Genomic DNA, 17382 nt, shown 5'->3' with positions numbered 1-17382 from the left:
AATCTATTTTCTCTTCACACAATTCTGCGCTCAGGATGTTTCCCATAAAATCCAACTTCAGTGAGCCCAGAGATAAACACACCCCGCATTCTCTGCACATGCGAGAATAAAAAGAAATCGGGCACAGACTCACACATCCTGCAAATGATGGAGAGAAAATTGGCTGATTAATGCAAGCCACCTTTCAGTACCCTACAAGAAGCTCCAAAATAAATCTCATTCCGATTTACTGACCTTTTAATCCTCCATCACAATAGTCTGCCTTCGATTGTGTTCATAATTCTACACGTATGCTTGTTTAAAGTGACATTTCTACACCAATGGGGGCAAACATCCAAGCTCACCAGGCCTTTCCTTAATGTTACAATGCTGAACCGCAGGGACTAATCAAATAATCACCACCACAAAGTCACCTCTCACAAAGCCCCCCACCCTAAAAAAAACACAATTCCTGAGGAACTATATTTAAGCAAACAAAAAAACACACATAATGTACATCCATTGACACGTGAGCGCACATGCACATGTGCATAGTACACAAATGGAACATAGCACAAATGCAGAAAGGTCAAAGAGGTTTATCCCTGATGTGATGGCAACACCTGAGTGGAAATTGCACGCAACCTCTGCTTCAATCTCTTCCTCGCTGCACAACAAACACCGATGCACATCAATGACAGGGTAGCCCCACACATGGGCTTCTCATCCGAGGCTGTGGTTTCCTGCAGCACAGCACAATGGGCTCTTCCCCTGATTGTTACAGCCAAGCACTCTCTATATCACAGCCGCTATTTTGGCAGGGGATGTGCTTGCCATTTTTCTGCGCTTATCATAGGCAGACATCTTCCCCTCGCCCCGGACACACGCCTTCCTCCCCCCATAAAACAATCTCATTCGCGAGGTCAGTCACGTGTCTGCTGATCCATTTGTTGACCCTATCACACATCACTCATTCACATCTAAAAAGCAAGACTGTGCTTCTATACTTTCCCAAGTGAACCGCACCGCTTTTTAACTAATGTGATCATTTCCATGATTTGCATCTTTTTCCTTTTCTCTTATGGATATTCAAAACAAACTTGGCTTGATTTAGTTTGAACACTTGTGGAATCCAATGCCAAAAAAAGGCACATGCAGAAACCACATTTATCACAATCATCCACTTTACTGAAAAGAGTGTAATTTCTAAAGCAGACATTGCTGCCGGGCTTCCAGGTACTTTAGGGATCAGTAGCCAAAAACGTGTCCTCCATGGTCGCAGATAAACTTCCCACAAATCACACATCCGCTTCCAGCATCATCCCCTTATTCCATCATGCTCAAACACATCTTGAAATACATTCTCAAACACATGAGAATCAAAGCCTCTCAAAGGGTCCTATACGAAACATCCTGTTAACATTACTGCCACAAGAGCCTTCCTTCCTCCGCCAATGGACACAGATAAACAGTATTTTGTGTGCATGGTTTATGTGCACGAGTGAAGAAGGGGTGGTATATGCATCCATGCACAGAATCTGTGTTTTTGAGCCGCAGGGTTCAATTTTCCCACCATACTACGGCATCTCCACAAAGAATTTGGAGCAGGAAATGCAGAAAATAGGATCCTCTGGTGTGCCGTGAAAACTGTCCCCAAGGCCCTGTAATGTGGCGCATTAGGGTCAAAGTAGGTTTGACCAACAAAGCTGACTTCAAGGGTTTGGTATGCAAAAAAAAAGTAGTTCCATGGTTTTAGCAATGGGTTGTAATCACAAAATATGATGGAAGTAGTTGTGTGAAGAATTATTAAAAGAGAATCTGAGCAAAAAGTTAAAATCCTAAACGTCCCCACAGCGGAAAAATTGCTGCATAAAGTGCAGAGCAGAAACAATTAGTGGATTAACTGATTCAGATATTTTGATAATCAATTATCATTTAAGGGATTTCAAGATTTGGATTTAATGACAGATATTAAGATAATGAAAACAATCGTTGCTTGCAGCCTGGTGGGTGTTGGATTGCCAATATCAGATATATGTGGTTATGCCTGTTGTGAAGGGGGGTTAAAAATCCTGCCATTTTAGAGAGGGGAGAGACCTCACTGAAAGTTCAAATGGGGACAAAGGCAGTCGATATTTTTCAAGGCCTTCTTCTCGTTGCACTCGGTTGTACACAGGAGGTTTGATAGAGAAGTTCAAATCCTGCTTACTTTTCCTCCTCTGCACACCTGGAAAAGTGGGTGTGAATATCAGATCGGTGTGTGGAGGGCAGGGGCTTTCAGATGCGTCAGTGATCCTACAAGCACTTTGGTTGAAGCATACTGAGGCCTTTAAAGTAACTTTCTGAAACTGACATTCATGCCCACTTCCCGCCCTGAGTGGCCAGCTGTGTGAAAGTGAGAAAGTAATAAAGTGTTCAATACTACAAATGCCTTCCAGGAGACTGTCTTGCACCATTATCCCCATATCTAAATGATTAGCGTGCCCCCTCACCCCCTATACGACAGGCAGAGTCTTGCTGTGGAACGTGAAAATAACAAAATCAAATCTCACATGCAAAATATCTTGAGAATTATTTTTTGAATAGTCAGGGGATTCCCAAATGTAAAACGTCACGTGGAGTGAGATGGTGGGAAAGAGTTGTACAGCACAGAGGCAGGGGTCTGGTTCAAAGAATCAACTCATTCCCGAGGGTCAGATTTGGATTTGATATTAAACAGAAACATATTTTCTTAGACACAGCTGAGATTGAGAAATTCTGTGTCAGATGGGAAACATCATAAAATGACGTGTGACTGGTTCCTGCTTCCTGCAGCATTTTTACACGTCATATCAACTTTCCAGCTGCCTCATTAACTTTCAGCTCACGACTACTGCAAAGGACTCCTTATTATCCTTGCAGCAACTCCCTCAATATGCACAAATGGAGATGTTTTTCAAAAAAGTCAGGTGGTGTTTGTATGTGACATCCAGAAACTGAGGCTGTTTTGTTTCTACTCAAAATATTTGGATAATCAATGTGGAGCCGTTTCTTCATTTGATAGTTAACTTGCCTGCGCAGAGCACATGGATGATGCCAAACTAAAATTAGCCTCCTGTCTCCCGGTATCTCCACCTTGGAGCAAAGCTGCACAATACACAGAGGACCTGAGCTGTGTCACGCGCTTTTAATCGAGCCCTGACCAAATCTGATAAAAGCAAGAGACAAAGGCGTCTTTTCATCACGCCCGATAAAGTAACTTTTCATCTGAGAGCCTTGTGTATGATATTAAATGTCTGACAGAAGTGCTGAACATCTGACATCCTGCATAAGCTTTAGAAAACAGAAAAGCAAAACATGCTCACGTGCTGCATGCTCACAAAGATGCAGAAACATCATGTGTGTATTGTTTTCGTGCCCATTCACCGAGCCCATATTTAAGACATAGATTAAAGGAAAAATAAAGTAAGCCATATTAACTCAGCAGGGCTGGGAGTAAGTACTGTAAGTAAAAGTAATTCACAAAGGACCATTTCTAGTTCGGCCCAGTCAAACCTGATAATCATTTAATGAAACATCTGTATTGTGTCTTTCACTTAAACTTTTTATGACAACTTGTAAGACTAAGGTAAAAACCCAGTGAGGCTGTTTGCGCATGTAGGCATGTGAAAATAGCAACAAAGCATTTACATGAACAGAAGGATATTTTCCAAAGTGGGACGAGTGAAGCGTAATGTCAGCAAACATGTGGAGCTGCTCCACTGATAATGAACATGCATTTTGTCCAATAACAGGATATGCACCATGAGTCCATTCACCCAAAGACTCCTTCATACTAAGTGCATTTCCATTCTCTTGTTTTTAAGCATGTCTTCAATTTGTGAATGAAAACACCAGAGTGGAAACAAAAAACAGGTTTTACATTTGGACGCGGTGGAAAAGTTGATGTGTCAATTAAAGAAAATTGAGACACAGTGCAATGGAAACAGATTTAAGTTGCTCTCACTCATGAACACTGAACTTATCTCGACTTTACCCGGACGAGCTGTACGTGCAAATGTTTGAATCAGTCGAATCGGACATTATACAGACTTTACCCTGCCAGCTCCCTGATACAATCTCTGCGTAATGTCTGATTGAGCCTGTGTGTAAATAGAGCAGGTCACTGTCAGTAAGAGTTTAGATGAGTTTTTTATTAATGCGACTGGCGCGAAGCCAGAAGAATACAAACATCGCAGGGAGAAGAGGGCGGCTCGCGATGATGGTGATGGTAGATAGCAACCAAAATGTGTCAACAGAGAGATGAAGGGATTCAGGAACTCCTGTTGGCAAGGGCTTACGCCATGATAATCAGACAAATTCGAGGAACAGCAAGAGACTGCAATTTCCCCAGCATACTTTTTGCGCCATGTCCTGCCTCCTGCTCGCTCTGCCAAGACACCGCCCCCCCACCTAAACCATGACTGTTTCCAGTAGGTAGGAACATGTCCTTTACACTTTTGCGTACAAAATTCCCTTGTTGCGTTTTCGTAGAAACTGTTTCCTTGCCAAGCTACAGTGGAACCAGAATTTCATACTAAAAAGACGGCGACTTTGTCAGATAGGCCTATACCACTTGATTTGTCTGACTGAGACAGATGAAACTTCATATTAGCTGAACTTTAGACCCCCATTTCTTACCATGAAAAGATCCCTTTACAGCCAGAGTGGACTTGAAGAAAAGATTACAGCACCGGTCACATGCTCCTTGGATGGTCCAATTTCCCAAGTTGGGAAATCGTTCCTGTGTGTTCATGTGCTTTTAAGTCAGAATGTGGAAACAACATGGACACTACAAAGTAGATGTGCTGTATTTTATTGCTCAACACGATGAGAGCTGCTTCCAGCATTCGTGTTACTTGTGATCAAGGCTACTGCGAACTAATCTAGGTCATTCTACGTGGACAGTAACTAAGGGTTACAACCGAATAGTATGTCCCGATTTAAATGCTGAATGTTAGCGTGAATTTTCCCATTCGGAAACTAATTTTTCAGATTATTTTGACACCACATGAATGCAGGGTTACTCTCTTAATGTTCATATGGGCATGTGAGTATAACATTCAGACAGAATTTTAACGTTTCCCTTAACTCCAAATCATGGACATGGTCATGGTGTGGGATATTTCAGCTATTTCTTTTTTCAAATGCATGACCCTTTTTCATTTTACTTGGCTATGAGGAAGTCAGAGGTTTTCATTAACTTATGCACAATGAATATCAATGACTTCAGTTTTGCTAGACAGGTAGTCTATCAAAAATAACATTTAATCTCTTATTTTCTTAAGCGTTATTATCAATGTGTGATAATGCAGATTGAAGTTTCCACTGTGTATCTTGTGATAATGTTACTAGTGACAGACAAAATGACTGATACACACAAAAATAAAGGATTGTACTGGTGCATGCTTCTAATTAAGCAGAGTAATGGTTTAAAATTATTTTGTTACATATAGCACAAATTTATATATAAATATATATAAAGCTCAACAACATGTCGTCATCGTGTCTGCAGAGGTCATGACCCCACCCCTCAATCCCTGCCAGGTCAAGGGGTCACGCTGAGGACAACATACTGCAGGCGGCCCTGCATTATATCTCATTTTCTGTTTACTTGTTTTGCAAAAACACTACATTAGGGGCTGTACTAATTAAACAGTAACATTGCAACATGAGGCATTTCACAAGAAACTGTTTAGAGTTTCGCTGCTATTTGCCGGCGTGCAAAGCCAAGAACCCTCCTACCGGAGGAACTCCCAAAACCAGACACTCCCACAACCAGCACACCGAGGTCTGCGTGTGTCTGCCGAGCAGCTCCAAGAAAGACAAAACCAAACCCAGAGAAGAAATGATCAGGTTCATTTTCACACGTTAATTGTTAACAGGCTGCAGTTTTCGAGTAAAAGCCTAATACAAAGTAAAATTAAAAAAATCAACACCACGTGGGAGGGAAAACTTACTGCGTGCACTCCTGAGGCGAGGATGGCAACGGAGAGGCACAGGAGCAGCAGCCTGCAGTCAATGAAAGTGACAGCGTTATTGATGCTGATCAGTTAATCATGCAGTGCTCGTGCTCTGCGCTGAATTGCGCTCGTGTTGAGTTTACCTCAGATTCTTCAGTCTTCTGCTGTGTCGTCCTTGCATGGTCCCACTCATGCGCACCGCAAACTTAAGTCCCACGCTGCTGTGTCGCTTGTAGAGACAAGTTCTACAGCATGACTGCCCGACCTGAAGCACAGCAGTAACCCCGATGTTAATAAATTAACCTTTTATTGATGAGTCCATACATTTGATCAGCATGATAAGAGTCTCTATAATTGTACAGCTATCATACTTTAACTGTTTGCTGTGAAGAACCTACTATTTCACCTGCTGCCTCACGTGCTCACGGGCTCAACATTTGTGATAAATAAGTTTTTCTTGAGTGAAAGACATTAATTTGGCATCATTTTAATAAAACGCGTTACTTACAGTCAGTCACCCCAAGCTCGCGCGCCGATGGTCAGATGAAGGAAACTGGGGGGAAGAGATGCGCTGGCTCCCGGACCGAAAACGTTTCAGGTGACCGGTAACTGTGGCACCAAAAACCCCTCAAATATTGTCTCAAAAACGGCAAAGTGTGCCGAGTAGTCCCGCTGCTTACCGAGAAAAGTCAAAGTGTTTGTAACAGCAGGGTTGAGTCTCTTTGCATGGGTGAGGGTGGTCGTTTTTGGGAGGGGGTGTGGTGCAGCAGAAACAAGACCAAGTTGCATTGATCAGACCCTCACATCGTTTCGGACAAAGATGCAGCCAAACGTGCTGCCCGTGCTCCGCCGATAAACCGCGAATTACCTGAAGAAAGAGGACAAGAAGCGGTCAACAGGTGGTTGTTTGTGGCCACTCTGCACTGTTGCGCACACCGCTTCCACCGCGCACCGCCAAGATGCTGTTATCGTCCGGCACCCTGCTTCTGCTGGCGGCTCTCTACTCAAGTGTAGACCTGACAGGCGCTGAGGTGAGTGGATCTCTAACGTGTTTGCTTGTGTTCACAGGTGTACCTGTACATAAAGTATCATTTGAACTGTAGCCTATCTGATTATGATCATGTGAGCGTCTTTCAAACTGAGGATTCTTTAACTTTCTCCATGTATAGGCTGTAAACTCATGCACACATATACAGTATAGTCTACCTGCATCCAGCTCTGCCTTATCTCTGATATATTCAGTCTGATGACACAGTTCATTAATTGTGTTCACTACTGTTTGTGCCTTAGTACTTGAAAACGTCCAACAAACATGTGTTTTAGCATCACTGAGAAGCACGTTCTTCGTTCCAGATGTTTTTGACTCTGTGGTGATTTTTCTTGTGTGTAATTCTTTTCTTTTTGGTCGGTCTGTGTCATGCTCCTCTAAACACTTTGAGTTGGGTCTTCTCCCAGTCCAGCCTCCTTCAGTTCTGCTGTCGGAGAGGAGCAGAGAGAGAGAGAGAGGAGGGAGAGGGTGGGGCAGAGTGCCTACAGTAGCTGAAGTATAAGTGTGTGTGTGTGTGTGTGTGTGTGTGTGTGTGTGTGTGTGTGTGTGTGTGTGTGTGTGTGTGTGTGTGTGAGTGTGTGTTACAGACAGAGTGAATGTGTCTCTTTAGAATAGAGACAAATTTATTATGGTCTGCTTTCACTGTCCAGACAGCCAGAGAGGATATAACTGTATGACGTCCACAATAAGACGTTGTTATGATACAGAGACAGTGTTTATTTGATGTCTAATATTAAACACTTTTTATAATCTACATTTAAGGAATTTTACCACAAACATTTTAAAACTGTTCCACTTCTGACTGTAAATCAGAGGGAAGTGTGACTATTCCCACTACATGACTGCTCTTTCATGATTTGATTTTGTCATCAGTGAGAATGAAGATTAACCACTGTAGTCGGAGCAACAGTTTTATTTTGCTGATAAGCTTCATTATGAGTTGTCGGTTTGTTATAAATCCAATTGTTTCTCTCCCTATGCCAGTTCCAGTTCCTCAGATCAGGATATCTGCTTAGCCCCAATCCAACACCAGTGCTGCCATTTAAATCTGAAAACCTCTCTGTGGAACTCATTACAATAATTTTATGTGGTTGGTGACCTGCCAGAACTGAATAGATGTCACCAGGAAGACTAAATCTTAAAATGGCATTGACACAATCTGTATTTTATGAGGCTCAGCCGATACTGATTTGCCATATTAGATTGGTGCATCCCTATACTCACATTGGTGGTCACTGTTTATTCACATTTTAGTGGGAACATTGAGAAGGGAAGGCTTTGCACACAAAAATCCAAATCAAGAATTAAATGAGGAAGCCAAGCTTTTGATCAGTTCAACTTTATCAGGTGAAATGTTTGACAAATGGGAATCGGACAGCCAGACTAGATGGTGTCCCAGAAGAAGAAAGAATGTTGTGATAATGTGCAGATCCAGTTTCCACACATTCAAATTTAGATAATCCATGAATGAGTTTAATGGAAAACATGATATGAAAGAGAAAAACATGTGCTTCAAGTCTCCCCCAACAACCGAAAAACTGTAGAGATTTTCAGCCTTGTTGGACTTTTTGTTGAAACGGTCAGCTTCTTCTGAAAAGGCTTATCGTCAGATGTGGTGCTTTATTTTAAAGCATGGGTGGAGTTTCCATCGGAAAACATCTCTCACATTAGAGTAGCGGAAATCCAGGTGAGTGGGAGCAAAAATTGGTTGCCTGTGGTGGCGATGTTAAAATGAGGAAGAACAGGCTGTTAATCATTTAGTATTATTGCACAATGGAGCGATATGTGACGCTTCAGAGAAAATAAAACCTCATGAGGGAGCCTGGCATTGTCATGTTGAGAGTTCCTTCATCTACCGTCGTTGTTTTGGGACACATTCTCAGCTGTGATGGATTGTAGTTGCGAGATGTTTACAACAAGTGGGGAAAAAAAAAAAAACACTGACAGAAATGATTCATGATATTGGTTGCATCAACTCAGGAATGGTATGCTCTACATGTTCAAAAATACAGTATGTCACAAGAACTTGTGCCCAGCTTTTACACTGTGAGCTCAGTAAAGTCTTCTTAGAGTTTCATACATCCGTCCATTTTCCAGGTCGTGCTGGAAGCAAACTGAGTAGAGTGGCTTTGACCTTCCTTTCTAGGGAGCTGCGTAGGATAGAATTGTGTGATGCTGAGAGCCAACATATCAGGTTAAAGAAACCACCAGAAGAAACTTTTATCCACTGCTTGCCTGGATTTAGAAGCACAAACACGAGACAGACACAGGTCATCTGGACTGAGGAGAGGAGAGGAGGTGTATATCTTTCTGAACATCTCTTCACTGATCAGATAACAGCAATGAAACTGGAGTGAGTCAAGATTTTGATTTTTTATTCTTTTTTTTTTCTTTTTTTTTGGTGGGAGTTGCATATTTTCCCATCCACCCATGGGAGGTTCAAAACAGGAAGTTTGTGACCCTGTCTGAGGCTTTTATCCATCCAAAGCTGCCCCGTGATCAGAAAGTGAAACAGTGACACAGATACTACAGCCTCTAATGCAGTCATATTTATTGTGTAACTTAACAGCTTCCTCTTGAATACATTTGAATCTGGTACAAGAAGTAAATATCTGGCTGATGTCCACAAGGTGTGTCAGTGTGTTCATCTCTTCTCAGAGATGTGACGTTGACTGAGGATCAGAGCCTCCTGTTAATGCGTGCAAGCACTTACAAATGTGATAACCCGCAGCGCAGACTGGGTTAGGCTGATTTCAGAAAGGCGGTAATAAAAAGATAATATATGACTACCTTCACCCTCTCCATTTAACGATGAAGCAACAAGCTAATATTTAGATCTTTGTAGACCTTTGTTCCCATTTTTTTTCCCCACTGCATCATTGGATCCTGAGTGAATTTCTGCACTGTTTATGCAATATCAACAGAGTAGAGTTTCTCTCCCTTGGCGGTCATTTAATCTGGTCAGAATGAGTCATTATTCCTAGAGAAGCATGAGGAGGAGGAGGAGGAGGAGGAGGAAGGAGAAGGGCAGATTAGCAGATTCCAGGGTGAGAGTTGGTGTGTGGGATGTTGGATGGAGGGATTGGGAACGTCACTTGCTGGTGGGAAAGAAGAACTTCTCTGTACTGCCAGGTTCCTGCTAAATGGCTTGACCATGATGTTCCAGGACAGGGTGAACCCCAGGGAGGATGAGCACAACTCCAATGTGGAGGAAGCAACACTGAGAGCTGTTAATCCCCATACACCCTGAGGAATGTGCGCTTATTGTCGGTTGAAAGCTGAGAATCATGATCAGGGCTTGATCTGCTGGTCCTGCCGCCTAAAGTGCAGACAAGGCTCAATATTGTCTGATTTCGTTCTCACGTCTGACCTGGTGGTAGTACCAACCTCCTCCACTAAACCGCCCCCACCCCCACCCCACCCCACATCCCCCCACAGAGACAACAGCTGACTCTGTCACTGCGACTGGCCACCAACCAAGCGATGCACCCTGGGAAGACACAGCCGGCCTGACCCCTGTGCCCGGTGTTGTAAAAATGCCTACATTTGGAAGAGTTGTGATTGAGTTTGCATCTCTGTATTTTGACAGGCGTCTCTGGGTGGCAAAGATAATGCTTCTCTGACCTTGATACTCAAGTAGTGTGGCAGGTATGCCCCACTTTCTGCCTCTGTGTGTGTTTCTCTGTGTGTGTTCCCTGTCTCTGCCAAGTAAGGAGAGGATTAAATAGTGGTTAAACATGGTAAAGCCCCTCTCAATTCCCTGTGGTCCAAGCGCCAGCGAGAATGCATTTCATTCAGCTTCATCACAGCTGCATTTTGCGTTTTACACAGAAAACACTTCTTTTGTCCCACGATGATATTTTCACTTTAATTACCCCGAGATCAACTTGAGTGTTGTCCTGGAGATCGGTTACTTCCCCCGCTGTGTATTGTTATGGTGAAAGTGCAATTAAGCCGTTTAACTGTGAAATTGGTGAGTCATAAATGTCATTTGTGGTTTGGGCCGAGATGGTGTAACAGTATACGTTTGTCTGACAGGGAGGTGGGAGGTGGAGAGTGATGGGGAAGGGAGGCTGTTAGAGGAGGGAGGTGACGAGCTTCTGAGCCCCAGAAGTGGAGGAATGTGTGTCGGAGCCAGAGATGATACCCCATGGCAAATCTTTTAGTCTCACTCTCTGGTCCTTGACCTGAACCTCCACCTATCGCTGCCAAATTGTCCAACTGATGGAGGATAATCAAGACAGCAATGATGGTTTCATTAGATTTATGACTTTCTGTTTTTTAGCATTGAGCCACATGAGGTGAAGAGAGAAGTTTTGGCTGTCGTCTGCTTCAGCTGTTCTCTTTGTCAGTCTTTGGCCTGAGAAGCTTCGGTCTCGTCCTGCTTTCCTCACAAAGGACAGGTGCAATACTTAAGACTGGTGTTTAGTCAAGGTTTCCGTTGAATGCAAATGTTTTATTACTTTATTGCAACCCTCTTATTATACTTTAGGTCTGTGGTTACGCTGTGTGTCTGTCTTTGTGTTACCTCCACAGGACGGTGCAGTTCTAGCTCTGGGTGTGTCTGTGTTTGGGTATGTGTTTGTGAGTTCACAAGCTACAAAGCTACAAAATTGCATGCTTCAGTGATCTGGAGAAGGTTTATGTTGATCCATGCAAAAAAAAAAAAAAAAAAAAAAAAAAAAAGAAGTCATTCTTGGGTTTGTTTCCACATGATCTGACTGGACTGGTTGATGTGAGACTTTGCATGTTACTGCATCTTTTTAACGGTTTGTAAAGCAGCTGAAGTCTGGTGGATTCATGTGGCGCAGACTGAAAAAAACTCAGAAGTTCGTCAGAATATTTAAAAAAACTTTTTCTTTGAAGCACCTCAGTCCCATTAAATCAGTGCTGGTGCACCCTTAACTGAAACCTTCTCCATGGCATTTTTGTCTTTGTTTGACAGAATGAAAACGTAGAGAGTCTCAGGTAGCAGAGCTTCTCATCAGCGCATGAAACTTCTGAGTGACTACTCGTCCATCCGGTGTAACATCCATACATAATAAAGCAATTTTTTCATGCTTTACCTGTAATTGTTGCTGCTTTTGTTCCATGTAGAGCTGCGCTGAAAGATTTTTGGAAGTCCTGAGTTGGAAAACTGCTTTAATATCTGACACAGAAAACCAGCCAACCTTCTCTTGCTCCTGCATTACACCAGCCATGTGTGTGTGTATGTGTGCGTGCGTACGTGTGTACAGTAATATAAAAACCCTGGAACTGGCTGATCTCCCCATGGCAGCAATGAAAACGCACATTGGTCATGCACTGTACTATTTCTGCTATTAAGTGTCCCTCCTGTTCCTCTAATATAAATATACGAGCTCTGTCTTCTCAGACAAACATCATCGTGTCTGTCCCTTCTCCATACAAGAAAGACTTATCTACATGTCTTATATTTGCTTATTAAGTCATTAACTGGCTATATATTTAAAATAAAAAACTTGACGTATTTTTGCTGTATGTCACACTACTCAACACGTGGTCCAAGGTGTGTGTGAGACGGAGACAGTTTGTTCATATAAAAAAAAATCATCCAAATCAAATCAAATGAATAGCTGATCTTTTACACCACACTGAACTGACGCTGCATCAGGGGATCAGTCGGAGCAGTTGTGGTTTGGTTTCTTTAGTCAAAGAACACGGCACATAGCAGACGAAGCCCCATTATATTAAGTACATTAAGTAGTTCAGTCAAAGAGCTAAATAAATACTGTGACAGAAGCAACATGTACTAAGCTCAGAGGGGCGTTTGAGAGAAAATGAGCTCATCTGTTGAGACCCGACACATATTAGACAGGTTCATGGTGCAGGAGCAGGTGGACTCTCTCATTTATACTTGGCTTTTTATTTCTGAACTTCCCAATCACCAGTTTGAAGACTACAGTACCAGTGAGATGTTTTTTTTTTTTTTTTTTTTACAGTTGACCATTAAATTAGGGTCATTCCATAAATTCGTCTTGTTTTTCTTTAAGCCAAACCTGGGAACTCTCATCACCACTCACACTGCATCCAGTTGATCAGGTTAGGTTTTATGTGTTGACGACACCAGCTGCCCCAGGCGCGCGGGCTCCCTCGGTTCTCGACAGGTTTAAGATGCCGGAAAACGCAGCAACCGTCCTCAGCTGAGAAATAATGTTTTAATGTTTTGAAACTATGCCCAAGAATAAACTCCAGCAGTAGCTGTGACGTCACATGCTACACACTCTGTTATGATTTTCCTGCCAGAGGGAGCTACACACCTACAGATTCCTCTCTCACAGACGCGTATCGCTCTCTTTATGGAGTGCAGACGAGATGATTAGGAGAGAGCGAGAGAGAGAGAGAGAGAGAGAGAGAGAGAGAGAGAGAGAGAGAGAGAGAGAGAGAGAGAGAGCGCAAAGGACAAGGTCAGTTTCTGATGGCCGATTGAGCCATGATGAATACAGAGGAGCTGGAAAAAGAGAGCACATGATCCTACAGATGAGACAGCCACATGCTTCATATTTGTCCCATTAAAAGTCAACTGATTAATGCTCTCGCCAGAATGCGGCGTATGTGGTGTGTGGCGCCTTTCAACAAGTCTAAGCATCAGATGAATGGAGGAATTTCTTATTTTCTGTCAGGTGAACATGACAGTGTCTGGTTTTTTGAACTCTGTCTGTGCCCTGCACCTCTCACTGTAGGCCTCTCTGCTTCCTGCATGCTCTCCTCATCTCAACTGAGCTAGAGTTACTCTGAAGTTTTACCAGACGTGGTAGCACTGGAGTGTTATTGCACTCAATTTACAGAGGAGGACTGATAGAAGAAGCAGATTGTGAAGCAGATCCAGCTGTAATCCAGAGGACCTGAGAGTCTCTGTGTATCCATACCTACATCCTTGAACCTCTTTCCTGGAAGAACAGATGCTTTATTCATCTCCTTCTGTGTTGCTCTTCTTTGCCTCTGCTGCTGCCGGGGGTTGCGCTCTGTCAACTTGCTGGACAATGAGAGTTGTTCATTTATGTAGCTGTTATTCTACTGAAGAAAAAAAAATAGAAGCTTTAATCAGATAACTTTGAAAAGGAAATAATCTAAGCTGGTCGCATGAAGTGGTTCACATTGGGAGAAGGGGAGATACGCTAATCTTTCAATGCACAGCTGAGTCTAGGGATAGATTAAGACGTTTTTTAGCCGATACGCAAGCAGAGCTGCTGTCAGTGCTCGGCATCTCTGAGGCCTCAGGGCGGCGAAATCTGAAAGTTACAGTCTCTCCATATGGTCAAACGGCAGTGATGCTAATGGTGATGTGGGAGATAAGGCCTGATATGGAAACAGGAGAACAATAGAGAGCAGCTCTGCCTATTAGATAGCTATCGACTGAAGTGTTCGGCCTGATAATGGGGCTAAAGGGCTCAATTATCCATGAGTTGGTTGCAGACTTGTAAGTGAAGTGGCGGGAAAAGGGCCGTCTTTCTCTGGTCCTTGGAATTTCCTGTTTCTCACACTTACTCTTCTAGTGCCACCTCAGTTATGTCTTAGATAAATCTCGCTGTATTTGTAGTGATGGTATTAATTTCACAAGGGGATTTCCTCTTTTGAACCAACATCAGTGTGCGTGCACCATGCACAAACGGAAAAAAGGACAAGAAATAGAGCTTACATGCACACACACTTCCTGTATACAGTATGTTTACTCCCAGCTAGATGTGTTGTGTCAACTTGTATAACAGTGCTGGTAATGCTTCTTTGTATAGATTACTAACTCACATCCCAGGTGCTTCCATGTTTAACGTGTGTGTGTATGCTTGAGACAGAGGAAGAGAGTTGATTGTTTTTTTTTTCAAATTTAGTTTTTAAACTTTCTCTTCAATTTGAAGTTGTGAAAAAAGATGAATAACACAACTGAAACATGAGGAGTGTGTGAGAATATTCCAGGATGGATGTGTTCGGTTGGCACTTGAGTCATAGAGGTCATTCCTTGTCTTCACGTGCTGACGTTATTCCCAGATACCAGAGCACTCTTGAGAGAGACGCGAGGCTGACCCAACCCCTTCTTGTCTTTGTGAGCATAAAAGGCAAGGAAGAGGCCTTCCTCCTTAGAGAAAGAATGGCTTCCTAAATCCCACATCCTGTGGCACAGTGAAGCACATTCACAGAGGAGCTGAAGCGCTCCGAGCTCGGGAGCCACTCGCATGACCTGAACTGGCTCTTTCTCAGAGAAAACAAACGTCTTAACAAAGTAATTGTTGCTCTCTCTCCCTCCTCCCATCGCGCTCTGTTTCCACCACCCCCTGAACAGCTTCTCCCTCTCATTGCATCAATACCAGATTTGTTCGCAGAGGAGACGTGCAAACTCTTTTCTAGTTTATTGTTAATTCTAGGCCACAGGCATCCAAAACCGATGCAGCTGCAAACAGTCAAACGAGAGAAAGAAGTGCAGAGGTAGAGAGCTTTCGATTTGATGTTTGTGTTTATTGGTAGTAGGGCCTACTTGGACCGATCCTGTTCCTGTGGGATTGTTGAAGAATGTTATTTTTTTCACTATGTAGAACAATAACTGCCCAGACCAGTGATATGTGGGCAAGTGAACAGAGCCCTGCACACAAAAACCAAAAAGTCCAGACTACACTACTGTAGCAAGAGAAACCTGTCAGTAGCTAGCCGGATTCCTGTTCTTAGATTTGAGTTTTCTGTGGCAGAGAGGCAGCGGCTCCTGCATTCAATTTTTTTTTTTATCCTCAACACAGGTTCAGGGTGAGACTGAAATCGTGGGTGGAGTCCTAGTGTGTGTATGTGTGTGTTTGTGCAGTCATTAGAGCCGGAAAGTCCCCTCTAAGACCAAAAGATTAGTAGGAGTCTGGCTTAATTTGTTAACAAGATAACATTTCATCCACATGCAACACACACAAACACTTCAACGCTGAGGAAGACCAGAGTTATCAAGATGACCCTTACTTACTGAAAGCTCAGTTTGAACGTCCAAATCCCCTCTAATGGCCTGACTACAGGTCACAGGTCAACAGGATGAGGCAGTGAGGGTCATGTGGCTGGTCAAGATGGGATGTGGATGGACTGGCTGATTAAGGGAGGTCATGGACCTTTATAATCTAAGGCAGGAATATTGTGTGGGATCAGTTCTAAGTGCTGTGGAATTTGACTAAATGCTTTTGAGTGAAAGGCCAATTGTGTTTGTTGTTGTTCATGACAACTAAAGTGTTGTAATGAATTATAATGATATTGTTTGATTGAACTAGTGCACTTTTTCTGGTCTCCTTGGCTTCAGTCTGATCTATTCAAAAGTATCACGACTGCCACACCTCTCGTTTTCTGAACATGTACAGTGAGCAATCCTCAGAGAACAGGAGTCCTTTCCAACAGCTGGACTTATCCCACTAGCACTTGAAAATCAGCCAGTTCTGATGGTTTTCATATTACCCCCACACACGTACAGTACAAGCACGCACACACACACATACACAACACTGTGCCAACCAGCAGGCCCTGAGAAATTGTCTAAAACAATTTTCCCATTTGCTGAGTTCATTTTGCACGTGAGAATTCCTGGCTGGACTGTACAGTGTTCCTGCTTCATGTCCCATGTCCACTGACATGTTCAACGACTACTGCAGTCCTGCTGGACGAGCTGCATGTTTGCTGCTCTGTCCACAGCTGGCCATGTTTGGCTGCACATGTTAGATCCCAGTGTTTGTTGAGATGGTCAAATTAAGCGTATCAACCTGCATGACATTGCGAAGTGGGTGATGTATTTGACATTTTTTTTTTTTTTTTTTTTTTGTTAGAGATGCAGTTTTCTTAACTTTGAAACACCACCACTTATAGTTGTTACAGTCTCCTGGCCTCAAATTTGAGGAAACATTAACCTGGTCACACTTGGTCATGCATGAGCAGACTGGCGACTGAGTATTGCCTCTGTTAACTTTATCCATTAACTGTGTGTGGGTGTGTGTATTTGTGTGTGTGCAGGCAGAGACTTTTGCTCCGTCATTTCTTATATTTTCTTACAATTTTGGATTCCCTCAGGGAAAGTGTAACATAAGGATGTGACCTCAGGAAGTTAAAGGTTTATGATTTCAAGGAATGTTTGTGTTCATATCTGTTGCATGTGTGTAATTCTACACATGCTCATCCAAATGTGTTTTTTGCAGGCATGATTTGGGCCTGTGTGTGTGTGTGTGTGTGAGAGAGAGAGAGAGAGAGAGAGAGAGAGAGAGAGAGAGAGAGAGAGAGAGAGAGAGAGAGAGAGAGAGAGAGAGAGAGAGAGAGAGAGAGAGAGAGAGAGAGAGAGAGAGAGAGAGAGAGAGAGAGAGAGAGAGAGAGAGAGAGAGAGAGAGAGAGAGAGAGAGGAGAGAGAACAGT

General features: G+C 43.1%; 2 protein-coding genes across 2 annotated transcripts in view; one reads left to right on the top strand and one right to left on the bottom strand.

The window, feature by feature from the left end:
• Positions 1-6640, bottom strand: part of col4a2 (collagen type IV alpha 2 chain) — a 66699-nt gene extending 60059 nt beyond the window's left edge. The window contains exons 1-3 of the mRNA XM_022740599.1: positions 6469-6640; positions 6104-6225; positions 5958-6009 (exon numbers count right to left, since the gene is read on the bottom strand). Of these exons, the coding sequence (XP_022596320.1) occupies positions 5958-6009; positions 6104-6153 (102 nt within the window). The 5' untranslated portion in view covers positions 6154-6225; positions 6469-6640. The remainder of the gene's footprint in view (positions 1-5957; positions 6010-6103; positions 6226-6468) is intronic.
• Positions 6641-6768: 128 nt separating this feature from the next.
• Positions 6769-17382, top strand: part of col4a1 (collagen type IV alpha 1 chain) — a 40249-nt gene continuing 29635 nt past the window's right edge. The window contains exon 1 of the mRNA XM_022740600.1: positions 6769-6991. Coding sequence (XP_022596321.1) covers positions 6920-6991 — 72 coding nt within the window. The 5' untranslated portion in view covers positions 6769-6919. The remainder of the gene's footprint in view (positions 6992-17382) is intronic.

Source organism: Seriola dumerili, unplaced genomic scaffold (genome assembly GCF_002260705.1).
Source record: "Seriola dumerili isolate Sdu_G_001 unplaced genomic scaffold, Sdu_1.0 BDQW01000052.1, whole genome shotgun sequence".
Classification (NCBI taxonomy): Eukaryota; Metazoa; Chordata; class Actinopteri; order Carangiformes; family Carangidae; genus Seriola; species Seriola dumerili.
Note: the sequence above shows the minus strand (reverse complement) of the source record. Positions and strands in the feature narration are given on the sequence as shown.